Genomic DNA, 27,875 nt, shown 5'->3' on the forward strand with positions numbered 1-27,875 from the left:
CACTTCTCTCCCCTCCCTCCTTCCCACCCCAACTGTTCTGGGGCTCACGCAGGACACACACACACACACACACACACACTCAAGTGCAGCGGTGCTTCCTGCAGCCCCAAAAGCAGTGTGCCCAGAGGGCAGACACACCACAGCTTCTCTCTGGTCCTCCTGTCTCCCAGCAAAGAGAAAACACACCATCTCTCCGCCCTGAAGAGGACTTTCCTCACAACTCCAGCATGAAGCACTTGCTCCCTCCTTCACACTCATTTAAAAGAGCCAACATGTGGGTTCCAGCAAGACTTGCTCTTTGAATGCTGTACAACTTTGAATAAATCACTTAGCTTTATGAGGCTTAGTTTCCCCCTGCCTCCGCAACCTGTAAAATGAAGGGGAAGTTGGTCCCCGAAGCTCCTTCCAGAGCCCCCTCGGGGAGTACCCACCTTCATTTGGCAATTATTTATGCATGACCTTATGACATTTTTTTATACTGAGATTCAGACCAAGTGTTTGCATTAGTTTTTCCTGTGTATATGCACTTTGTTTCCCTGGCTACACTAAGCTGACTGCAAACATGGAGCTCCTCATGCTCCTGTGTATCTTCCCTGCCACCTAGGTAACAGCTGACCCATAGCAGATCCTCAGAAAAAGCGTGCGGACTGTATCCAGACAGCCTTTGCGTTTCTCTGATTACAACAGCCTGAAGTGCAAAAACACACGCTGCTTTCTTGGTCCTCAACATTCACCCTTAATGAAAGACACAATCTTGATGAAAGGAGGAAGGTGCTGCTTGGTGGTGGGGAGCGGGGTAGGGAGGGACTGTGAGCAGCACTGGGGCATCTGCCTCTGATGCCCGTCAGGAGACCAGCAATATCTTCCTGTTCTTCAAGTGAAGGAGGAGGCCAACTGTACTGCATATCCATCACTCCCATCCCATGTGACTTAGCAACAAAAGAGGACACATACCCTCTGTCTGTCCAGTAGAGTTTACGGCCAATCCAGTCAACAGCAAGACCTTCTGCTAAACCTACTTCTTCCTCGATAAGCCTTTCTCGCTGGGAACCATCCATATTAGCTCTTTCTATCCACTTCAGGACTGTATGGGCAAAGTATATCTACGAAAGAGAACACAGGCCTACAGTCTGATATGTTTAAAAACTTAACGTGGAATATATACAAACAGGGTTAGTAAATCTTTGTATCATACAGTATAATCATTCAGAGCTTGGCTTTGGAGATAAATGCACCTGGAACTGAACTCTCTCTCTGCTGCTTCCCAGATGTGTATAAACTTAAGCAAATTACTCAATGTCTCAGAAGCTCAGCTTCCTTATTGGCAAAATGGGAATAATGCTATCAAGTGCATTAATTTTACACACACACACACACACACACACACACACACCCTTAGCCTTGTGCCTGGCACGTATTTCTATTCCAGGTAGTTTGCTCACCTTTAATCACTGGAAAATAACAAAGCCATCATATTTAAACTCTAACGGCTGCTACAGTCTGAAAGGGAGCAAAGATGAGCAGTTTAATGGGGGCTGTAAGCTGAGGTTTATCTTCCACGGCTTGATCTACAGGACTCCATTTCACTGCAAGTCAGGGCACAAGGCTTCATCTCCCTGTTTGGCATTTATTTGTTTGATCACCTTGGTTAAATCATTTTACTTATTTGTATATTTTTTAAATTGAAGTATAGCTGATGTATGATATTATATGTTGCAGGTATTTAATATAGTGATTCACCATTTTTAAAGTTTATGTTCCACTTATAGTTACTATAAATACTGGCTATAGTCCCTGTGTTGTACAGTGTATCTTGTAGCTTATTTTACATGGTACATAATAGTTTAAACCTCTTAATTCCCTTCCCCTATATTGCCCCTCCCCACTTCCCTCTCCCTACTGGGAATCACTAGTTTGTTGTTTTACATCTGTGAGCTTGCTTCTTCTTTGTTATATTCACTAGTTTGTTGTATTTTTTTAGATTCCACATATAAGTTATATCATATAGTATTTTTTTCCTCTGTCTGGCTTATTTGACTTAGCATAATACCCTCCATATCCATCCATGTGGTTGCAAATGGCAAATTTTCATTTTTTATGGCTTATTATTATATTGTTTTATTTATTTATACCACATCTTTATTCATTCATCTGTCGATGGATACTTAGTTGCTTCCATATCTTGGCAATTGTGAATAATGCTGCAATGAACATTGGGGTGCATGTATTTTTTTGAATTAGTATTTTTATTTTTTTCCGATATATACCCAGGAGAGGAATTGCTGGGTTATATTGCTGGGTTTATTTTTAGTTTATTGAGAACTCTCCATAGTGTTTTCCACAGTGGTTGTGCCAATTTACATTCCTAATAACAGTGTGCATGGTTCATTTAAGTCATTTAATCTCAATTTTCTCAGCTATAAAAATCACAAAATCAGATGAGATATTTGCTAACGTTCCTTTCATCTCTAACAATATATAATTTCATTTTAAATTATCAGTTTTGTTCAACAGAACATACCCTGCAAGTACAAAGTTCCTTTTCAGTTTAGTATGCAGACTATCAAACAGGTACAAGAATAAAAACAGGGATATTTTCACAGTCCTCTGTGTAGCCATGATTCCGAGAAGCACACTCACTGACATCTACACCATGGCAACAGCAAAACAGTCAGAAGGTAATTTTTGAAAATAAATTGTAGTATCATTAATATGTCAGCAATCTGTAGGGTATCTCACACCTCTACCTGCTATAACTGTAGCAAGACAGTTTTTGCTACTCTGACAAGGGGTGAAAGAAAGTTCAAGTATCCTGAAAGCCGCCATTTAAACTGTCACAGTTTATTCTTTCAAATATAGATTTTCTTATCAAAATTACTCTTGGGATAAAGTAGCACTATTTCCCCTGAAAAGATATAGCCATTAAGAAAGGACCTTGACAAGGATAAGACATCCCATGCTCTGCTCTTCAGCCTTCTCAATGCTGACAGGGGCCCTTTACCTGAAGGTGGGAACATTCCCCAGCAGTTTTAGTCTGGCCAAAACCCAGCCTTCCAGATCACTGTTCTACGCAATGGCGCTCATCTACTGGTCCCATGAAAGCAGGGAGCCACAATTAACAGGCAGATCCCAGGTTTACCTAAAGTCTCACCCCAACTAATTCCACTGAATTCTTTTTGTCAGTACTTCACTGGCCATCCCAGGAGAAGGGACACAGCATTTCTCCCTAGGTTCATTACATTGAGTCTGGAGTCTCAAAACAGGAAAAGCCTAACATAACTGGCCCTGGCACAGTCTCAAGATTCTGAACAAACGGTTACGTGATGAGATGCGGGAATCACATACTCTTTGAGGATCTCTTATGAGAGCTAAAAAACTTGACAATACTGACATTTTGCACACCGTCAAACCAAACCACGGTGGTCCATGGAGTCCACTCAGAGAATTCCTGCCTTATACTCATCCCTGCGAAGCCTCTGAAAGTATTTGATCTAGGAACAGAAGATATAAAGGAGAGCTGAAAGTGCTACAAACACTTAAAACTGGGGGGAAAAATAACATTCCTTTTCTGGGGGGGAAATATGAGGAAATTTTAATTTGGTTTCACACTGAAGCTCTTGATGACCCACTGAAGACCAGCCACTGGCTAAACTGAGCTGAGCTTGCTCACCACAGATTACCTTCACAGTTCTTTCCATCTTGGCTTAAAGTGTGCACACATGCACACTTGGGACTTAGGCTCTTGCTCACACATGCTGCGGCTGCAGTTACCTTTCTTCACTTTGCAGTTTCTGATCTAAAAGAGAAGACAGTTAATTTGGAGCAGAGGTGTGTTTTGACAGGGATGCTACATGATCCCTGCCTGGTTCTTAAGAACTCCAATCTTCCTGCGACATCAGCAGGAGTGTTGTTTCACAGTGGTGGCGCTGCTCTAGGGTCAAACCATAGCCCAGACTACTCAGCATTCCAAAGCCCACTTATTTCTCTAATTGCACTCCTCCCACAGTAGCTCTCAGAGTGAACAAAGTATGTATGTTAGTAGCTCAGGCTTGTCCAGCTCTTTGCAACCCCGTGGACTGTATAGCCCCCCAGTCTGCTCTGTCTGTGAGATTCTCCAGGCAAGAATACTAGAGTGGGTTGCCATGCCCTTCTCGAGGGGATCTTCCTGACCCAAGGACAGAACCCAGGTCTCCTGCATTGCAGACAGATTCTTTACTGTCTGAACAAACAGGGAAGTCCTAGTTCTCAGGTTAGGACATAAAATTAAATGGAAATGTCATTCTTTGGGTTATAAACACTAAGTACAACTTAATAGCTTTATCTTTTTGACCTGCTTTTATGAAAATATGTATTTATGTATTTATTTAAAAAAACAAGGCACAAAACAAATTTTTTTTGTTTTTCTGATGCTGTTTCTTGTTGAAAATGCTGGAAATGAAGTATGTTTAAGAAGCAAAAAAGGTACAAAATTAAGAACACGTTTTCTTAAGTATAATATTTGCAGGTCAGATCTATATATTTATTTATTTTTAGGGTCATTATGTAAAGAACAGCATATTTCAGACAATATATTCCATTGCCATATGTCGTATCCTCAGATTTCTGTTTATTGCTGCCAGCATTCCTTGTTTCATAAAATAGCCAGAGTGCGTAGTAAAATCTGCTCAGTGAGGTAGGCTCTTGGGCTAAATTAGCCAAATACACTGAACAACAAATGGCCAACTTGGCACCTTCGGTCATCAGAGTCCTGGGCTAAACTGGCAACACATATATCCCTTTTCACAATTTGCTCATTTTTTTTCCTACCAATTTTAATGATTTTATGAAATACTATGGGATAAGCTTGAGTTTGAGGGCAGCTCTCAAGGTGCATTTTGGAGGCCAGAGCTCTGGCAATAGGAGATGGCAGGGGAAGAGGACTGGGGCCATGGACCAGGAGTCCTGGCATAACTGAGATCAGTGACAGCCTGAGTAATGTGAGGAGCCAAGGACCTACGAAAAGGACCACTGAAAATCCAGCCTTCTGTGAAAGAAACAAGCAACAAGTCAGTGAGAGCCTACGCACGGCAGTGTGAGAGGCCTAAGCTGTCCTCCATGTAGGTTTGTTTCCCTGGTCTCTGTTCATCTATTAGTACCTAGAATGATGGCACCTAACCCTGACTCTGCCCCTTTCCTTCTCCTTCAAGTTACTAAACACATTCCTTGACCAACAAACCATCACACGTGCATACGTCACTAAGCTGTGTCCGACTCCTTGCAACTCTGTGGACTGTAGCCTGCCAGGCTCCTCTGACCATGGGCTTCTTCAGGCAAGAATACCAGAGTGGGTTGTCATTTCCTTCTCCAGAGGATCTTGCCAACCTGTGGATGGAACTCAGGTCTCCTGCATTGACAGGCAGGTTCTTTACCCCTGAGCCACCTGAGAAGCCCAAAGCATCACATGTTGAAAACATAGTCTTGTCCCATTGAAAATGTTTCTAATGTACATTGAGATATCGTGGGGGGCATGTCACCTACTAGAGATTCTGACCTGATAAATGAAGGGAAAGGCTCATCTTCACCAGAATCTACATCAACTCTGATGGTAAGAGTCTCCACAGTACACTTTAAGAAACACTGGCCTAATATGCTAAGGGAGCACCCCACTTTCACCTAAGTTACTGACACCTTTTAGCTAATCTGTGTTATTTCTCTGGTCGTTTTAAACTTGTTTACTCAGATCTCTTGATAGAGTTAAAAGCACAATATTTCTGATTATTTAATACTACTGCAATACTACCTACTAAGTCAGGTAAGATTTACATAGAATAGTTTTGGATATTGATTCCAAAATTTTTGTTTCTTGTCCACAGTTTTTATGCCAATTACACATTTAGTACATTGTTCATGTTCCTACATGCTTCCCATATCAACATTTTAATTAAGAAAATTAAGAACCAAATGATCCCAGTTTTTAAAGTAAGTGACTAAAGTCAGAAACTCAAAGACGTATTGGAGACAAAATGCACCTACTTCAATTTCTAAAAAAGAGCATGTGATTGTTTTAACTGTACTTTTTATAATATTTACAAGTAAGGATCAACAAAAATCCAGCAAGGTCTGATCCAGCCTTTTAATAGCACCAAAGTGCTACCACTTTCTTGAGGTAACAAAAAATTGAGGGATCATGCTTCCTATAAATATCTTTTATACAAATCTTTCCAAACCAAGCATGATAGATGGCCACTGAACTTAAGAGTTGGGAAAACTGAGTTCTGTCTCAGTACTGCTTTTATATAAAATCACTTTATCTCTTTGACTTCAGTTTCCATGAAATAAAAGTGTTGAAGAAGATAGCTCCTGAAATCTCTCACTGAAAAAACATTATGGTTCTATACCAAATCAGATGTTTGTTGTAAATTCCTCCAAGTTTACATCTTTAAAGATTCTCAAACCTTAATTACTGCTTATAAATGTTAAGGGATATTCAAACTGACTTACGAGGAAAACAGTGAGTGTATAGGGTATAGGAAATTGCTCTTTCATCTATATCCATTGTTATTTATCTCTTTTCTTCTTGTACTTTTCTGTTACCTCTTACTTGCTCTTTGTGTGTTTATTCATCATTAACATTGCCCTTATCACCACAATTCTATATGTATATGCATGTGCATATATGTATCTCTTTTTCATTAATCAATAAGCTTTTGAAGATATGGCACGTATCCCATTCACATTTATAGTCCAAGTAGCACCTAACCTGGTGCCTTTCACCACACAGGGGAGCTACAAATATCTGGAATACATGCACAAAAATCTGTGCTAGTGAAACCTGCAACTTAACTCCCTTCTTCGGCTTTTCCTTGAATATCCAGTCAACCTCAGAGTTAGAACTCAAAACAGATGGTCAGTACTCTTTTTACTATACCAATGCTGATGGTTTTACTGATACTTATTAAAAATATACGATATTATTCAATGGTGAACATATGAGAAAAGCAATCACTATTCTACTCTGAATGGTTGTGCTAATGAAGTGACCTGAATTCAGACACTCAAAACCTAAAAGCCATTTTAGGAAGTGGCAAAATAGAGGATTGAGAGCTGCATTTTGCTTAATCTCCTTAATCTTCTGCTGTGCTTTAGCCTCAAATTAGGTTGAAGCCAGCACTCAGAATGCTGCTGCTGACCTCAGATAACACCCCTCCTGGAGCTCAGCAGTGCAGCCTGATTACCTCTGAGATCAAATTAAAGCTTCTTAATCATGCAATTTAATGTCCACCCCCAACTGCGCCTTCAATAACTGTCCAGCACACCCTCATGAGCCTTGCTACAGCCAAGAAAACTATAGATTTTTACCTTGGGCCAGTTTTGAAACAACACACGTGGGATTCCCAAGCCTGCTTCTTTCCACTGATCACACCTTTTTCTCAACCTCAAATTCAGTGTCAGATTCACATCATCAACAAAGCCTTTCCAGTCTCTTCCATTTGAAACCATTCACTTGAGTCGTTCTTGTAACTAAATATTTAGCAGCCCCAATGGTTACAAAATTTGAATAATGTTTTATAAAGCATTTATATTGTCACATGTATATTTTCATAACAAGCCCTTGAGCTATGTACAGCAATTATTGCCTTCATTTATAGATTATGAAATAGTATCTTAAAGATCACATATAGATAATAAGGGGTAGGACTGGGACTCAAATTCCAGTCTTCAGTGATACACCCCATCTCTTTAATACAGATAACATGTGTGTATGTGTACATGTATATATGTATACTTATGTATGTATATAGAACAATGGGTTTTGTAGAAAAACACATTTATATTAGTGATATTATATATTAATATATACCATTTACTGATATATATCAGTTATTAACATATTAACAGATGTTATACTATATTTTTATATAATATGTAAATTATATGTACCTAGTATATTTTTCTATAAATGTCCATGATTTTTGTTTTATTTATTGTCTATTTCATTAGTGAGTTTCCTGAATCAATGGCTCACTCACCTTGCTCAAAAAACTTCGCAAACAGTATAATATAGGAGTTCTTTGTTAATAAGAAAGAAAGAGGAAGAAACAAGAAAAGTTATTCTGTGCTATTGCAATTCCTAATTATAGTAGGAAATCACTTAGCCAGAATTTAGCTACTTGGTATCATTATCCATCTAAACCTAAGAACCAGAAAGTAAACAAATCAATAGCCTCTGAGCAGTTAAAAAATGAAAGCCTCTCACTCACAGAAGAGCCTTAACTAAAGGCCCACTCGGTCTTTGTGTACTTTAGACCTGTTTCTGAGGAGCTTGGCCCGCCCACAACACGATGATGGTGTGCAGGCCTCTGCCCATCTCCTCACTGCCACCCCTCACTTCTCTCCCCACAAGGCAAGTGGCTGCATGATTCCAGAGTTCTTTCTTGCTGAGCCCAGACGCAGCCTCGGCCCAGCACTGCAGACCACTAAGGGTTAGTTACTGGTCACTTTTCCCACCACCATATCCTCACGCCACGACTCTTCTTGAAGAAAGATGGCATAATGTAGAGTGCGAAAATGATAACTGCAAAGAATAAAAACATGTTAAATATTTTTTACATCCTTGAATTTATAAAGATGCCTTACAAAAAAAAAAATAAAAAGGTCACCTCTGGAGGATACACTAACCCTTTATTCTGAAAACAGATAAAGTAAGAGAAAGATTAAATCAAGCATTTAATTTACCTTTTTTAATAAAAGATGCTCCTCGGGGAAATCATATACCTGATTGGAAAAGTTCTTCAACTAATAAAGCAGTAATAGAATTAGAATGTCATTACATCAACCTTCTAATGAAAAAATGGCTCTAGACAATGATAATCAATACCTTGTAAAGCCATTATATGAAAGGCTGAGAGGAAACTCTACAATGGACTGACTGGGCTGGTAACACCTAAATCCCTGACCTATCTTTGAGCATCACAAGGAGAATGGAGACCCCGCCACTACGTGCCCTCTGGCCTGGTTGCTAGCAGCACCCAGTACTACTTGCAGTACCACCTATAGAGTACTCTTGCAAAAAATCTGAATCTGATCAGGCTTCTAGGCCAAAACTGCCAGTTTATACACAGTCAGGCTAAATGATACCATGGGATAGAATCTGTAAAGGCCAGAATGTGGGAAATTCTAAGGGACAAGATCTGGATTCCTCAACAAACAAATGGCAGGGAAAAGCCTCAGAGAATAAACAGAGGCCACAGCGAGGCATATGGAAACCAAACAAGAAGAGACAACGGCAAGAAAGATAGAAAAAATGATAAAAGAGCTATTCAAAGTATTTAAAAGGCCTTTCAAATGGCAGCCATTTGGTGTCAGGGCAAACTTGCGTTAAAAAAAACCAGCTTTGCCTCAAATCAGTCCTATTCTTGCCCCAGTGGTGTGTAATCTTTGCAAATGTGATCCTTATCATTAAGAAAATATCTATATCTATAAATGTTAGGAAGATATAGAAATCCACAATTTGCTAAGGTGTCTAGAAGAAATAACAGATTTGGGTACTCAAATTGATCATTTAAACTCTATGAAAACAGAATATAAGTGTAGGCAAGGACATGGAGAAACGAGGCCCCGTGCTCTGTCAGTAGGAAGGTAAAATGATGCAGCTGCTGTGGAAGGCAGTGTCACGTGCCTTCAAAAACTGAAAACAGGATTACCATGTGATCCAGTAATTCGCTACTGACTATATGTTTATAAGAATTAAAAGCAGGGTCTCAAAAAGAAATTTGTATACCCACATTTTTAGCAGCATTATTCGCAATAGCTAAAAGGTGGAAGAAACCCAATTATTCATCAATGGGTAAATGGGTACGTAAAATGGAATATATACATGCAATGGGGTATTATTCAGGCTTAAAAAGGAAAAAAAATTCTAACACATGCTACAAAATAGATGCAGCTTAAGGACATCATGCTGAGTAAAATAGACTAGTCACAAAGAGAGAAATGCTGCATGATTACACTTATAGACGGTACTTAGAGTAGGAGTCAAAATCCTTGAAACAGAAAGAACAATAGAATGGTGGGAGCCAGGGACCGAGGAGAGACAGAAATGGGCAGTTGTTATTTAAAGGGTGGAGAGTTTCAGTTTTACAAGATGATAACATTTACAGAGATGAATGGTGGTGATGGTTGCTTACACATACACACACACAAACCATAAGTGAACTTAATGCCACTGAACTGTACACTAAAAGTGGTTAAGATGAGGGACTTCGCTTGTGACCCAGTGGTTAAGACTCTGTACTTCCACTGCATGGGTTCAATCCCTGGTTAGGGAACCAAGATCCTGCATGCCACACGGCACAGTTAAACAAAAAACTAAGATGATAAATTTTATATGTATTTTACCACAATTTTCACATTTCAGAAAAACTACATGAAAAAAGATACATATATATCTAGGATGATTCTTTTCTAGAAGTTTCACAAAACCCCCAAGGTTTTATAGTAGAAACCCTAGCAATGACATAATCAAAATGAATCAGAGTTGCACCTGGACAGCTTTAGCTACACTAGCTTCTTTCATAAACAAGTACATTTTTGCTGCTACTGCTAAGTCGCTTCAGTCGTGTCCGACTCTGTGCGAACCCACAGACAGCAGCCCATCAGGCTCCCCTGTCCCTGGGAGTCTCCAGGCAAGAACACTGGAGTGGGTTGCCATTTCCTTCTCCAATGCATGAAAGTGAAAAGTCAAAGTGAAGTCGCTCAGTCGTATCCGACCCTCAGCGACCCCATGGACTGCAGCCCACCATTTTAGGCAGAAGCAATTCTCCTCTCCGAATTAATGACATTCAGAAATATTTCTGTGCATGAAATGAATGCAAAGTATTTTAAATACTGTTTATGACAGATGTCCTATATTTTCTAAAGAATATGCTCTTGAAATTCTCTTATGAATTTTAAACTGGAAACATTTTAAAGAATTACAGAAGAATGCAGAATTATTTGCACCTTTTATAAAAGAACATCTGTGAGCAGCAAAACTATAGTTGCAAATTCCCCAAATGTTGAACTTGAAATAATGTCATTAACATTATATGCAAAGTTCCCACCCTGGCTCTGAGATTCATATACAATCTGCCTTTCATGTTTGTGCATTCCACATCTGCAGATTCAACCAACCATGGATTGAAAGTATTCTTTTTAAAAATTCTATAAAGTTTCAAAAAGCAAAATTTGAATTTGCCGTGCACCTGCAATGGTTTGCATAGGATTTACATTGCATTTACAGCTATTTACACAGTATTTACATTGTATTATGTATGATAAGTAATCTTGAGATAATTTAAAGTATAAGGATCTTAGGTAATATGCAAGTACTATTCTGTTTTTTATAAGGGACTATTGCAGCCTTGGATTTAATGTTGGCGAGAATCCTGGAACAAATCCCCACGGGTACAGAGGGATGGCTGTAATTGTACAGCTGTCAGGGCAGCCACAAGACCACTGTTGCCTCATTAGTTTACTCATGACAACGAAAATGTGAGATCAAGTCAGTCTCTTTTCAGAGAGCCAGAGGAGAAGAAAGAGAGAGAGAGAGACTCTGCGTGCGTGGGCGTGTGAGAGAGAGATTGATTTCCTGAGTTCCTAAATAGAAAACATTTTTAAAAGAAAAAATAAGATTTGGGTCCCATTGATCTGTGTAAATGGAAGCTTTTAACCACAAGCATGCCATGGATAGACAAGAATATGCCAAATTACAGATTTTCCCAAAACAAGCAAGGCAAATCTAAGATATGAAATTATAGACAATAGCGAGAGTAAATTTGAGGAGGCAGCATGGTGTCAGTCTGCCTGGGTTCAAATTCCAGGTCTACCCCAGCGTGACCTTAAACAAGCATTTGTGACATTGCTGAACCTCAGCTTTTAATCTATAAAATGGCACTAATAATCACGTGATTTGTAGGGTGGAAGGCAATGGCAACCCACTCCAGTACTCTTGCCTGGAAAACCCCATGGGCAGAGGAGCCTGGTAGGCTGCAGTCCATGGGGTCTTGAAGAGTCAGACATGACTGAGCAACTTCACTTTCACTTTAAGGTTAAATATATTAGAGAACCACTGGAGTCAGAAAACTATGAAATGTTGCTTTTTAGAAATGACTATGAAAGCTTTTATCACTGCTATACCCTTAAGAGCCTAAGCTCTACGCTTTTTGAAATTTTAGGGAGAGTGAGCCTATAATTTCAAGATAGCTTAAATAGCAAAATTTGAGCCACGTCTTCCAAGTGCCATTCTTCATAAATCTATTTAGAATCAAGCTTAAAAATCACCACCAGAAAATCGTTTTCGTAGCCTATATGGCAACTGAACATTCTTCTATTTAATTTTTCAGCACTGCTTTATTATAAGACATAGGTTGCAAAAAATAAATAAGCTATTTGTATTGTAAGCTGAAAAGAACAAGAATCATAGAGTAGATTTGTAGCAGTCTCTTCTGAGGATAGCATGAAAAATAGACATTTCAACTGTGCCTTTAGATTCACAATCAGATGGATAGAAATAAATAGCCCCAGGTCATTCATCTTAAAACCTAAATAAAGAAACAATCGGCCAACCAGAGGTATAGAATTTAAAGACTTAAGAGACAGTTTCCTATAACAAGTTAACCTGGGGTATCCTCTAATGCACATTAATGAAGTCTCCTTTATGTACAGTTGGGAAGGTCCCCTGGGGGAGGAAATGGCAACCCACTCCAGTATTTTTGCCTAGAGAATCCCATGGACAGAGGAGCCTGGCGGGCTACAGTCCATAGGGTCGCAAAAAGTCGGACACGACTGAGCGACTAATACTAAGATTAAATGAGATAACATAGCTAAGAGCAGATCATTCTGCATCCATTCTATGGTCATGACCTATTACTATTATTTCTAAGAGCACTACAACCTGTGCCATTTTTCTATTTTATCTCCTATTCAGCAGCCTATGTGATCCCCAAATCTATTATTCCTAGCCCAGATATTTTCCCTGAAACCTAGACCACTTAACTAAGGAATTAAAAAAAAAAAAAAAAAGTCTCTGAAGCACAAGAGAGTCTAAAAGATTGAAAAAGACTCTCACTAGAGCTTCCCTAGTGGCTCAGATGGTAAAGAATCCTACTGCAATGAGGGAGACCTGGGTTCAAACCCTCCAGGGAAGATCCCCTGGAGGAGGGCATAGTAACCAACTCCAGTATTCTGGCCTGGAGAACCCCAGGGACAGAGGAGCCTGGCAGGCTATACAGTCCATGAAGTCGCAAAGAGTCAGACATGACTGGGTGACTAAAGCACAACACAGAGCTGAGCTGCAAAGATCTGTTGCAGAGAAAATTGATTTAAAACACTGGGATTCATTCATAATATACAAAAGGGAGCAGCCCCCTGAAGACTATCTGGCCAAGGGTGGGGGTAGGGCTTATAACGTGTAAGGAAGGCAGCATGTACTCAGATATTAAATATCTTTAGAACTTGTTCCTTGTGGTATTATTTAGGGGAGAAGGTGTCAAAGGGTGTTTTTGTAATTTTTTTTTTTCCTACTACAGTTTATTAAATGTCCTCTAGGCACTGGAAATACAATGGAGAGATGTATTCTCTGTCCTCACAGGACTAAGAAAGCTGAGGAAGTCAGACAATTATAGCAAACCATGATAGGTGCTCTGTGATGGGAAATCTGCTATTTTCTAAAAAGAGCTACTGAGGCTCCAGTGAGCTGGTCAGGGAAGGGGTTCCTGAAAGGAGATATTGGAGCTATTAATATTTCTTAGAGGATGAAGAGTAAGTCACTGCTGTGAATGAGAGAGAGTGTTCCCAGGGAGTTCCCTGGTAGCCTGAAAGAAAGTCAAAGAAATTGTTCATTGCTCAGTCATGTCCAGCTTTTTGTGACCCCGTGGACTGTAGCCTGCCAGGCTCTCTCTCCATGGGATTTCCCAGACAAGAACACTGGAATGGGTTGCCATTTCCTACTCCAGGGGATCTTCCTGACCCAGTGATTGAACCCAGGTCTCCTGCGCTGCAGGCGGATTCTTTACCGTCTGAACCACCAGGGAACAGTGATCAGGATTCATGGCTTTCACTATCTCAGCCTGGGTTCAATCCCTGGTCAAGGAACGGAGATCCTGCAAGCTGTGCAGCCAAAAAAAAAAGGAGAAACCATGTTCCCAATCATGCTGAAAGGCTGGAGGAGAGAGCAAGTGTGCCTCCTAGGGTCAGAGAAAAATCAAAACTTTGAGGATGGCTGCAGCCCTGACTATAAATGAAACTGAGAAACAAACAGGGGCCCTGGGGAGCCAGTTCAATAAAAAAGACACTGGGTTTTATTACTAGCAACTGAGAGTGTTTTAACCCAGGAATGACAAGATTGGGTTCTCCTTTTTGAAGGGTGATGTCCCCTGCAGCATGGCAGAGGGAGTCAGGGACACTAATGAAGTGGACCCCAGGGATGGAGAGCTGCAGAGAGGGGCACAAGACGGTAGGTGGTGGAATTGCTAGGAGGTGGAGAGTGATCTCACAGGGATGGATCTATGCCTGGGGATATGGAGATAAAATGCCACTCACCGAGGCCTACACCTGGAGGTCTTCAACCAGACACTGGAGGGAAAAGAGCTGGGCAGAATGGAAGGGAAAGTGAGTGAGTCAGTTATTCCTTCTGTACCTGAAGCACTTGCAAGAAATCCAAGTAGAAATGCTCAGAAGGCAGATAATGCTCGTGGGCCTTGAGAGGCAAAAGTGAGCTGAGCCTGAATATGTACATCCACGGTGCCCTCTTGCTTGGCATGTCTGAGCAACTACGTGAAGCTTTGTGTTAGAGTCCAATGAGGGGAGGGGGAAAGAATGCTAAATCAAATTGGTCAAATAGTGATAGGCCTGGTTAAATGTTAAATTACAATCTAACTGCAAAGGAAAGCTTTTGACGGAATTTAAGTAGAGGACTTAACCCAGCAGATTTACCATTTATAAGCAAGAGGAGAACATGAAAAGATTAAGAGGCAGCTCCAACAGGCCAGAAAAGACAAGCTGGCTGTTTGGACTATGGTGGTGGCAGTGGAAGAGAGAAATGGACATTTGAGATATATTAGAATGTAGCATGGAAAGGATTTGGCAGGAGGCTGAAAATTGGGGTGAGGTAGTCTATGTGGTCGCACAGAGTCGGACACGACTGAAGCGACTTAGCAGCAGCAGTGGGAGAAATTAGGGATGACTCCTAAATGTCTGTCTTGAGTACGTGGAGAAGTGGGGACTACGTGCCGGACCTTGTTTGAGGTAAGATGACTCACCAGATGCCCAAGCATCACCCTCTGCCTTGGGCTGTACGAGTGGATGAACCACTTTAATTCCACTGGGTGGCACAAATGACGAGTTGAGGGTGATTTTAACCATATCCTTCCCTGTGTGCTTGTTAGCTATCCAGATTGTCTTCTTTTTCCATGTTGAATAGAAGATACGATCACCAAAGAGGGAGGCTGCAAGCAGGTTGTGCCTAAAACAACAGGAGAAAAGCATAAAGAATGGCAGAATATTTCTTCCTGGATTTATTACAGTTTCACTTCAACTTACGGTCTGAATTTTAATCACCTACATTTTCAATCGTTTCTCATTTAGGGTTAGAAACAAACATTAAGTTTAAATTTGTATTTATGTAGCCATAACCTGAATTAATAGGATATATTTTTAGCTTCAGATCCAATATCTCTTTTTTTATTTTTTTGCTACTCAGCATGTAATTGTGCTGAAAATAAAACACTGAAGAAAACAGACACAGGATAAGAGTGGATTTTTGGTTTCATCCCTTTCACAGGCTTAATTTCTGCTCTCACTAAAGGCAGCTAGATTAGTTGCTGGCAAGATAGCAAATCAAATGAAACACAGATGTTTTACAAACCACAGGACATAATAATTAAAAATAACTAACCAGCTTGTGAAAACTATAAGCCAAGTACTCTATTATTTTTTTATTTCTTTACTTAATCTTCACAATAATCTCAAGAAATAGGTGCTACTATTATTCCTACTGGAAAACTTCTGCTTCATTGACTATGGTAAAGCCTTTGACTGAATGAATCACAAAAAAAATGGAAAATTCTTAAAGAGATGGAAGTGCCAGACCACCTTACCTGTTTCCTGTGAAACCTGTATGTGGGTCAAGAAGTAACAGTTAGAAGCAGACATAGAACAATTGATTGGTTCAGAATTGGGAAAGGAGTACAACAAGTCTGTATATTGTCACTCTGCCTATTTAACTTATATGCAGAGTACATCATGTGAAGTGCCAGGCTGGATGAATCAAAAGCTAGAATCAAGATTGCTGGGAGAAATATCAACAACCTCAGATATGCAGATACTAAAGGCAGAAAGTGAAGAGGAACTAAAGAGCCTCTTAATAAAAGGGTGAAGGATGAGTGAAAAAGTTGGCTTGAAACTCAGCATTCAAAGAACTAAGACCATGGCTTCTCGTCTCATCACTTTGTGGCAAATAGAAGGGGAAAAAGTGAAGGCAGTGACAGACTTTATTTTATTGGGCTCCAAAATCACTGCAGATGGTGACTGCAGCCATGAAATGAAATTAAAAGTGACCCAGAGGGATGGGATGGGGAGGGAGGTAGGAGAGGGGTTCAGGATGGGGAGCACACGTAGACCCATGGCTGATTCATATCAATGTATGGCAAAAACCACTACAATATTGTAAAGTAATTAGCCTCCAACTAAAATAAATAATTTTTTTAAAAAAGGAAAAAAAAAAGTCAATTGCTCCTTGGAAGGAAAGCTATGACAAATTTAGATAGCATATTAAAAAGCAAAGATATTACTTTGCCCATGGTTTTCCCGGGAGTCATATATGAACATGAGAGTTGGACCATAAAGAAGGCTGAGTGCTGAACTGATGCTTTTCAAACTGTGGTGCTGGAGAAGACTCTTGAGAATCCCTTGGACTGCAAGGAGATTAAACCACTCAGTCCTAAAGGAAATCAACACTGAATATTCACTAGAAGGACTGATGCTGCAGCTCCAATACTTTGGCCACCTGATGTGAAGAGCTGACTCATTGGAAAAGACCCTGATGCTGGGAAAGAGTACAGGCAAAAGGAGAAGGGGCAGTAGAGGATGAGATGGTTCGGAAGCATCACCAACTCAATGAACATTAATTTGAGCAAACTCTAGGAGATAGTGGGAACAGAGGAGCCTGGCATACTACAGTCCATGGGGTCACAGAGAGTTGGATATGACCTAGCAACTGGGCAACAACAAATTATCCCACTGTATGGCTGTCAGCTTAATTGATAACATATCAGGCCTGTATAGTTTCTCCTGCCTTTCCACTGACCCTACCCTACTCAGGACTGTTCTGTGCAGCAAATAACTTCTGTTGTCAAGGGTTTTGTAATTAATTGTTGTTGTTCAGTCGCTAAGTTATGTCCAACTCTTTGCAACCCATGGGCCATAGCCTGTCGGGCTCCTCTGTCAACGGGATTTCCCAGGCAAGAATATTGGAGTGGGTTGCCATTTCCTTCTCCAGTGCATCTTGTAATCAACAGATATGGTTTAATAATCATTAGGATCGAGTAGTCTCTATGCTCTGTTAGTCACCAAAAAGTGATGAGGACCTTCACTGTTGTATTTCCAGCACCCACAAGACTAAGTTACTCATTCATGACTCTTGACTTAGGAATGCACTTTCTGTTTCCAAGTATGTACTCCTAGACCCTAGGTTAACTATAAACTTGTCTCAACAGCCCCTTCACAGTATGGAAGCCACAGTATGCAGTTACAATTGCTTTTGGATCATTTCCACCTGATTCCACCCTGTAAGTTACCCAAAGATATACTGATCCACTGATTGTATGGAGTGGCCTGCCTTCTTTTTCAGTCTCAAGATACTTTTTCAATTCAGTGGGCACTTTCTGTTCTCTCCATCCTCCAATACCCACATTAAAGGAAGCAGGATGAGAGAAGTCATGCAACCTATCTAAGTCACTCACCTAATAAATAGTATATCTGGGACTTGAACTCAAGTCTTTTGGACCCCCAAATCTGTGCTAAACCACTACACCAGTTTAGCTGACAAAAATAAAATTTATTTATCACACAAACTCCAAATGGCAAGTGTTTTATTTTACACCAAAAGCAAAACTTACCACAGGGGGTATTTGCTAAAAAGGACAGAACTCCGTCATAATCACAGGAACAAATACAAGGATCACCTCCTTCTCTGTGGTACTGAATCCAAAAGAGCCGCTTATCAAGCTCATCCAATGATACAGCTGATTTTCCCTGATGTCTCTAACAGAAGCTTCACTTCCATACCACCAAGAGCTGCTCTGTGAAGGCTGCCAGCCACCTTTGAAGACCAAAACATAAACCTGAGGGCCAGCATACCACAGAGACACTTCAGTGAGTGTCAGGCCACTTAAGTGGTCGACTCTCTCAGTGTTTTAGTCCGCAGATGTCTGCACAGGACAAGTTTGACTGTTTGAATGAAAATTCAGTTCAACAGATACTTACTGCAATTCCATGTGATTTCAAGTTAGAAGGAGAATTTTGCTTCTCTAGTGGGAAACCTTGGTGAAAGGTCAGGGCAAGGTCGGGTGTGTTGAGGCATGCCTGGGCATGTCTGGGCATGTTGGGACATGTCCCGGCAGAGAGCCGCAGACAAGCCCCGGAGGCGGGCCGACATCCGAGCCGTCCAATCAGGAGCCGACACGGAGCCCTTGGACACCAATCACCGCTGAGCCTGCGTTTTCTTCCTTATATGGGAGCCCGGCCGGGGCTATAAAACCCTTCCCCACCCCTCACACCTCGCAGACTCCCTTTGCTTCGCAGACCCCCTTCGCTCCCTTGCTCCGGGAGTTCTGCCCTAGAGAGACCGCCCAATAAAAGGCCCTTATCAACGGTCCATAGGGGTGGCTCTTTCTTCCCGCTGCGTTTCTTACACTTGGTAGTCAAGATGCTATTGGTAGAGGAAGCCTGCTTCGGTTGAAATCCAGGCAAATGCCCTAATGAAAATGGGGTTTGTGCACCATAAAAGAGGGTCTTTGTCTCTATTAGGAGGCCCCTTTGAGTCAAAATGTTACGATTCCTTGACTTTTCATCAGATTTTGAAATATATTTCAATGTCCAAAGCCAACAGAATTTACCTTGCTACTGGATCAATTGCTGTATTTGTAGGCTATTTTAAGGCACTTAAGAGAACCCAGGAATTGTTTCCTTTCATATCAGTTACTGTAATGATTCCTTCCTGTTGATTTGACCTAATCAGTTCTTCATTGATCCAATTTATTGCCATTCCTGAAACATTTTTATTTATATCTCATACTTTCTGTAAAACCAAAATTTAAAATTATTATTATTTCTTCATTCACAACAAAATTGTTTATTTTATATAACAAGCTTTATTGTTTTAAGTAATTGTCATTTTTGTACTTTCCCAAAATTATTTAAATGATAAACTATTTGTAGATACTGTGCCATTGTTCAGATGCAGCAATATTCATTCTCCCATGTGAATATTTCTGGGCATAGTATTTATATCACAGTTTTGAAATGAAAATGTATTCTCTATTTATGTAAATTAGGCAGTCAGTCATAATGTGTGAATAATTTTAACTACAGTAATGGCCGAATTTCAATTTTACCTTACAGTTAGTCTATTCAATTCCATGTGCCAGTGGAATTTCCCAGATTCTCACCTGAATCCAGTTTCAAGCTTTGCTAAATTCTAGCAAGACTGCCTTGGAGGTTGTGCATAGGGTCATGAAGTAGATTTTGCATTAGGGCGCCCACTTTTCTTCTAGCACCTCCTCCACCAGGTCCTGCTCTTTCTACAAGCCCTCACCCTTCCGGCTATGACTCCAGGATCCTCATAGCAGGGCTTTTCTTTATATTTTCTTGTGATAAAAACAACTTAACTAAACCTCTTCTCATTTCAGGCTGTGCAAGTAAACCAGTCCTCTAACAGGGTGGCGGGTGAGAGACAGGAGGAAGCCCTGGTTTGCACCACAGCAAATTTCCGTGGTGGAAATAGTCCCACAGTTCTCTGCCACAGAGCTGGGCAGAAATCAGTCTCCAGAATCTGTGCTATTCCCACATCTCATACAAAGTAATCTAGCCAACCCATTTAATCAATTGCTAATATATTAATTCACACAGGTAAACTGTTTGCTTTTTAATGGTTATCTTCTATAAACAATGTTTTAACCCAAAGGACGGACTAATACAAGTGGATTTTAGGCTCCAGGCCAATCTGTTCCTAATGATTTGCCACAAATTCCCAACCATCTAATGGTTTTTTCCAGTTTTTTTTTGTGACAGTAAACCCTCCAGATTCTTAAAGTCAAGATTTTGAAGCTAGTCTACAGATGGCTGGAGAGTAATGAGTGGCCATTTTTGTTAAAAGTGAGATTAGCAAGTATTAGAGATGTGATAAAACAAATTAGCACCTAACTGAAGGCTTTAGGAGGGCGAAAATTTTGCTTAAAAACAAAAATTAAACAAAAACACAAAAGCAAACAGTGTGTACTTTTTGTTGAGGATAAATACTGAACATGAAGCCACCTGCTCTCTATAATTCACTTTCCAGGAGAAAACATTCCTATTGGGACTCATTTAAGGGTTTTACTAATGAAGAAGAAAGATTAAAGATCTTTTGTATGTTCTTGAACCAAAGTCTTTGCTATATCACCTGCTTTATTTTTTTTTTCCAGCATGCAAATACCTTGAGAAGAAAAAAAATTTTCTTCCTAAATTTCAGGTGCAAAAACCCATGCCAGATTTTAAACAAATAAAACAGGGCTTCTCAGCTTCAACACAACTGATGTTTAGGGCCTGATAATTATCTGTTTGGGGGACTGTCCTATATATTGTAGGATGGTTGGCAGTGCCTCTGGCCTCTAACACCTTCTCTCTTCTCTCCATTCTAGTTGTGACGACCAAAATGTTTCTAGACATTGCCAAAGGTCCCTGGAGGCAAAACTGCCACCAGCTGAGAACCACTAGAATAGAAAATAATGATGCAAATAATCTGTCTTAATCATTAAATGGTGATCTGGCTTATTAAACTTATATCTTTCCAAAATTACATTGACATCCTCACTTTCTCCTTTGGGGACTTCTGAATATCAACGCCGCATGCATGGGCTTGTTCAATAACATGACAGCACAGATGCAGATTAAATACCTACATATGCTGGCTGCATATCTGCATTGTAATAATTTTCATTTATCTGAATACTAACAAATTTTGCTTTATCATTTTTGACAGCCTGTTCAAAAATCCCTCAAATGACACAGGAAACGGTACTTTACCTCTTGCCTTCTTGCAAGAGTTGTCTTTGTAGATCAACCCAATAGATTCTTTCTTCATTGTAACAAAAATCCGTGATCACTGATACGCCAGCATCTGCCACCAACTGTTCGTAATTCATTCCTTCCAAGTCAATCCTAAAGATACTATTTCCATGGGAGAAAATTAAGAAGGGCACAAGACCTGCATGGGAAGAAACCAAACAGTGTATTTTCAATGCTTTTTTATCTGATTTAGACAAAATACTTCCCCATGACAAATAACACAAGCAGAATTAATTTTTAAGTCCTGGTTTTATATTTTAAATAAATACCATTGTTTAGAGGATAAAGAATGCCTGTAGATGTTCACAGTTAATTTTGTAAATCATCCCACAAATTGATTGTAAGAAATGAATGTTGCCAAATTATGAAAAGAAAAACGACTGAAGAGAAAGATACTTCCTGGCTTAGTAATATTGTATGTTCAAAGAAAAACCACCTACTGTATTCTATTATACAGAGGGTCTGTATGAGTGTCAAATCTAATTATGTAAATCGAAATAAAATTGCAGATATTACTGTTTGGGAAATGGATCTCTCCCTCTTCTGCTAAGTCACTTCAGTCGTGTCCGACTCTGTGTGACCCCATAGATGGCAGCCCACCAGGCTCCCCTGTGCCTGGGATTCTCCAGGCAAGAACACTGGAGTGGGTTGCCATTTCCTTCTCCAGTGCATGAAAGTGAAAAGTGAAAGTGAAGTCTCTCAGTCGTGTGCAACTCTTAGCGACCCATGGACTGCAGCCCACCAGGCTCCTCCGTCCATGGGATTTTCCAGGCAAGAGTACTGGAGTGGGGGGCCACTGCCTTCTCCCTCCCTCCTCTAGTCTTACCTTATGAATAGATCCTCCAGGTTACTGACAGAGAAGAACATGGTGAAACCTAGAGGTCTTAGGCAGAAGCAGGAAAAACTGAAATGCCATCCATGAAAGCTCTGAAATAGTTTGTTCCTGTTAACATTGCCACATAAAATTTAGGACTCCTAATTTAATTCAAATTGCATATATACTGTAGCCTACCAGGCTCCTCCATCCATGGGATTCTCCAGGCAAGAATACTGGAGTGGGTTGCCATTTCCTTCTCTAGGGGATCTTCCCAACCCAGGGATCAAACTCAGGTCTCCCACATTGGAGGCAGACGCTTTAACCTCTGAGCCACCAGGGAAGCCATAAAATTTAGGACACCTAATTAAATTCAAATTGCATACATACTGCATGGGACATCCTTTACCTTTAACAATTGTTCCCTGCTTACCTGAAATTCAAAACTCAAGTAATTGAGTGGCCTATATTTTTATTTGCCAAATCTGAGTAGTGGATTTCACTGGACATCTTGATTTCTACAAGGCCTTGCCCTGTATCCTAACCCCATACCTGAGACTCTGTTCTGTTCTAGGTGATAACCATCTACCCATTTTGACTCCCAAGTACTCAATACTTGCTTGGGAATTTGATACCTTTCTCTGGAAATTTCAGCAGAAATTCTAGCTGACTTCACATAGAGCTTGCCTGTGATGCTCCAAGACAGGGGACAATTTCAATCCCTGCATCCAGGGTTAGAAAAGGTTGGTTTTCTTGATCTTTCCTGACTGAGGTTGGGGAGGTTTCTGCCACTCTGCCTTTAGATAACAATACCAGGTAACCACAAAGATGAGTGGAGGATTAAGAAAGAATTCCAACATATTCTCACTGCACTGCCAGGGTGACTCCATTCTGTTTTAATATTTTCACCAATAGGAACAAAGTCAAAGAAACTAGCAGACCTACCAAATTAATAAAAGCAGAATCTATCCTATGGTAGTTATTTTACTAACAATAATAATAATGAACTTTTACATCCTGATCTCATTTACCCTTAATATAACAACACAGGCTATATAGGCCATATACCACATTTGATGAATCAAAGAGGAAAAAAAGAAATCTGAAAAACATTGAAATCCACAAAATAAACCATAGCATTAACTTCAACAGCTTTTCAAAAATATTTATAAAAATACTAAATATAGCAAATATTATCTCAAGATTTTTCTCATTCATGGGCGAATTCTAGCATCCAGGGCTTTATCCTAGCTCTCAGAACTAGAAGACCTAGACATTACCTAGCTCAGTGTTTCCCAAAATTGTTCAAAAGAATCACACAGGGTGTTGTGTGTGTGTCTTTGGCAGATCACTTCCCCGGAGATTCCAATTCAGTAAGGTTGGGCTGAGGACTAGGAATCTGTTTTTTGAACAGATAATCCAGATGATTCTTTTATCCTACTGAATGTGGAAATCATAGATCTAGTTCAAATGAGAAATTCGATGATGCTTCCCAAAGTCCCACCAACAGTTGGTGGCAGAGTTAGATTTAGAACTCAAGGACTATCTTCTCAATCCAGCACTCTCTCCTGCCTCGCTCTGGTTTGTCATGAGTCAAGACATCACAAGCTTCATTTTACTCAAGTAACTGATTTTAATTCTTCTCCCCTCCAAACACCGTTCCTATACTGTCAGCATCGCTGTGTGTGAACCAGAGCCTAGGCTGAGTATTGTAAAAATGAATTATAATATGATTTAAAAGAAAGTTAAAAGATTAGTCTTGGTGAAATAGTCATTAGTCTGTACTATGCTGGAAATGATAAATACATTAGTGGTTTTTAAGTCCTGTCAAGGACTCGTAAGTGGTACAATCTGTGGATGTGTTGGCAGGGTGTGCCTGTTTGAACAAGTAAATTCTCCCATGTCAAAGCCTACAGCATTTATTTTGGGTGCAGTTCAGTGAGAAGGAAGTGCATAGAAAATCACTTCTAAGCAACACAAACCCAAAGACAGCAAACAGGTCCCAGCAAATCAAACGGAAACTCTGACCTCTCAACCTGGGGATTAATAGGGGATCGTCAGGAATTAGAAAGGAGTCCAGGATGTTTGGAGCACATTGAAGATCTGGGGCTTCCATAGCACAGAGGTTAATCACAAAAAGCGGGGTTTGGGGTAGGTGGGTGGGCGGCACTATTGCACAACCAGCACCTCTTCATCTGCTCCGAGTTTGGGAGAGTAGCCCGACCCAGGTAAATGAGAAGAGGAATCAACTGTCTACTTTGAGCCTTGGGGGCTAAAGGTCATGGGACCAAGTGAACACATCAAGGATACTGGCAAGCATATTAGCAAGATACCTTGGTCTTCTCAGGCCCACACAGTCACCTGCCTTCAACACCACAGCTTTCTTGTTCTAAATCTAGAGACAGGTTGAAGAAGGCTCACAGGACAAAAGAGAAAATAGAGCTCTGGACCTTCAGGATTCAATGACACCCTGGGAAAAGAATGTAGATTTAAACTGATGGGTCTGGTGTAAAAAAGCCTGATGCCTCCTCACCTGTTCCTGCCTAAGCTCCCGATAGGAGTAATTTGTTTCTCCCCGGCAAGGAGCTGACTTGAATATTATCTATGTCTCATGAAGTGCAAAAGTTTTACTTCACTCTAAAAGTCTATCCTCTTTTTTCAATTACAGGACTTAAAAAGACATACATTTACTTTTTGGGAAATCACAGCTTTATTCTCAACTTATTCATTAGGGTCAAAACTCAGGACAGGTGAAAGAGAAGCAGGATGACTCAGAAGTAACACATTGAATAAAAACAGCTCATACAACTCAATAATAAAAAATACCCAGAGAACCCAATCAAAAAATGGGAAGACCCAAATAGACATTTCTCCAAAGAAGAAATACAGATGGCCAATAGGCACAAGAAAAGATGCTCATCATTGCTAATTATTAGAGAAAAGCAAAGTAAGTAGGAAAGAAAAAGATGTCACTTCATACCAGTCAGAATGGCCATCATTAAAAAGTCTATAAATAACAAATACTGGAGAGGGTATAGAAAAAATGGAACCCTCCTACACTGTTAGTGGGAGTGTAAATTGGTGCTGCCACCATGGCAAAAGAATATGGCAGGCCCTCAGAAAACTAAACATAAAATTGCCATATGATCCTGCAGTCCCACTCCTGGGCATATATGCAGAGAGAACCATAATTCAAAAAGATTCATGTACCCATATATTCATAGCAGCACTATTCACAATAGCCAAGATGTGGAATGTCCATTAACAGATGAAGGAATAAAGAAGACGTGGTACACATATACAATGGAATATACTCAGCCATAAAAAGAATGAACTAATGCCATTTGCACCAACATGGTTGGACCTAGAGATTATCATAGTAAGCAAAGTAAGAAGGAAAGAAAAAGAAATACCATATGGTATCACTTATATGTGAAATCTAAACTACGATACAAATGAAGATAACTACAAAAAACAGAAACAGACTCACAGACCCAGAGAACAGACTTGTAGTTGCCAAGGCGGGGTGTGGAGAGAGGGGTGGGGAGGGAAGGATTGGGAGTTTAGGATTAGCAGATGCAAACTATTATATATAGGATGGATAAACAGTAAGGTCATAATGGGGAATTATCCTGTGATAAACCATAATGGAAGAGACTATAAATATATAGGTATAATTGAATCACTATTCAGCAGAAATTAACACAACACTGAAAATCAGCTATACTTCAATAAAATTTTTTAGAAAATAATAACACATCTAGAAAGGTGAGAAAAGAGATGTGAAATTAAACTGTTACCAAACCAAACTTGGGTCTGCTCACCTGTGTGCAGTAAGGCCCAGCTGCTGATACCAGGTTGTGGTGAAGGACAGCACAATGTTTATTGTAGGAAGCCATACAAAGCCTGGAACAGCTAGTGTTCAAAAACCTTGTACTCCCCATGGTTTCTGCAAAGCATTTATAATGGAAGGTGAGGGGGTGGGGCGGGGGGGGGGGGTCCCAGACTGTGAGATCAGCTCGCACATAATTCTCTGATTGGTGAGGTAATTGGGCAGTGCCCCAGGGGTTAACATATCAATCCTTAGGCACCAATAGGTGTGTGTAGGGAGGGCTACATGCTCATGGTCATCAAATAGTTATTTACTTCCATTTGGTGGGGGGGATTAACACCTGTAAAACAACTCAGGAAAAGTGCATCAAATCTGTTATGTAGGTACTTCAGAGAGGACCTGAAGCAGAGGGTAAGGGGGAGGGGTCCCATCGGGTCCTGCTCAGTTACAAAATCTTAATTCTGTAAGAAAAGCTCTGAAAAATGTGAAGATTGCCACTCTAAACCCTGAATTGTGGTAAAATGGTAGTAAAAATCACCTGAAGCAAAAAATAGCCCCTTCCTGACCCTCAACCTCTTGCTGATTATCAGCTAAAGAGGACCCATCGCCAGGTCCTCAAGACAGTAACCGAGGCTACCAAGTTCCACAAAATTGAACTTGTTCAACAGAGTTGCTCAGCCTTTCCTGTGCTATCATACACTTTGATTCTCCAAGAGGGTGGGTGGTGCCTATCACCATAATAGGAAGAGCCAGCCTCTTGAGTGTTACCTCTGGGGTGGCACATTAAACACATTATTTGGTTTCACTGGGTAATGTTAGGAAGTAGGTGCTCTTGGCATCTTCATTTTACAAAAGAAACTGAAGTTTAGAGCCATTAACTTGCTACAAGTTACATGTCCAATAAATAACAACTGGAGATTTAAAGCCATGTCTTTCTGATCACAGAGTTTAACTTTTAAATATCATGCTTATCCTGAACTGAATTCATCCGGAATTCATTGTTGAGCATCTTGTAGTTCATATCTGTCCAGACACCCACTTTGGGTCACATTTTCTAGGCATCTCACCAAAAGCCTGGGTTCTCTGCATCCATCCGTGTTCTAGGAACTAATTAGAAAGTGGGTTCTTTCAATGGCTTCTATATCACCTGTATATTTTTATACCTAATTCTATAATATATTGCAACCCACATATAATGTAACCCCTGCATTCATGGTCCCTTTCTCCATCTTCAAAGCCATCAGTTTATTATCTTCAAATGTTTCTGCTTCGATCATCTCCCTCCTCTGATATTTTGGCCTCCCTCTCATAAGGATGCTGGTGAGTACATTTGGGATCCACCTAAAAGTCCAGAATAATTGCCCTATCTCAAGATCACATTTGTGACATCCCTTTTGCTGTGTAAGGTCACATTCACAAGTTCCAGTAATTAAAACATAGATATATTTGGGGGTCCATATTCAGCCTGAAATAATTAACAATGGTGAGTATCTTTTCACGGACTTATTTACCATCCTTATATCCTTTTGGAGAATATATCTGTTTAAATCTTTTGCTCATTTTTAATTAGATTCTTTATTATTATTGCATATGAAAGTTTTTTTTTTAATATATGTTGAATACAAGCCCTTTGTCAGATGTGTGCGTGTGCTCACTCAGTCCATGCAAGAATACTGGAGTGGGTTGCCATTTCCTACTCCAGGGGATCTTCCTGACTAAGGAATCAAACCTGAGGCTCTTGTGTCTCCTGCATTGGCAGGCAGATTCTTTACCACTAAGCCACCTGGGAACCCCCTCTGACAGACACATGCTTTGCAAATGTTTTCTTCCAGCACATAGCATGTGTTTTCATCCTCTTGACATTGCCTTTAGTAGAGCAGAAGTTTT

The 27,875-nt window shown here is 40.2% G+C and overlaps 1 protein-coding gene across 1 annotated transcript in view; it reads right to left on the minus strand.

Annotated features, from left to right (window-relative positions):
* The window catches only part of EGF (epidermal growth factor), an 89,734-nt gene that overhangs the window by 39,181 nt on the left and 22,678 nt on the right, over positions 1-27,875 (minus strand). The window contains 12 exon segments of the mRNA XM_018049910.1: positions 955-1,103; positions 2,576-2,646; positions 3,681-3,712; positions 3,714-3,796; positions 8,716-8,775; positions 9,765-9,790; positions 15,279-15,481; positions 18,135-18,165; positions 18,168-18,262; positions 18,264-18,359; positions 19,134-19,305; positions 21,284-21,481. Of these exon segments, the coding sequence (XP_017905399.1) occupies positions 955-1,103; positions 2,576-2,646; positions 3,681-3,712; positions 3,714-3,796; positions 8,716-8,775; positions 9,765-9,790; positions 15,279-15,481; positions 18,135-18,165; positions 18,168-18,262; positions 18,264-18,359; positions 19,134-19,305; positions 21,284-21,481 (1,216 nt within the window).

The sequence above is a fragment of the Capra hircus genome, chromosome 6 (genome assembly GCF_001704415.2).
Source record: "Capra hircus breed San Clemente chromosome 6, ASM170441v1, whole genome shotgun sequence".
NCBI classification, from domain to species: Eukaryota; Metazoa; Chordata; class Mammalia; order Artiodactyla; family Bovidae; genus Capra; species Capra hircus.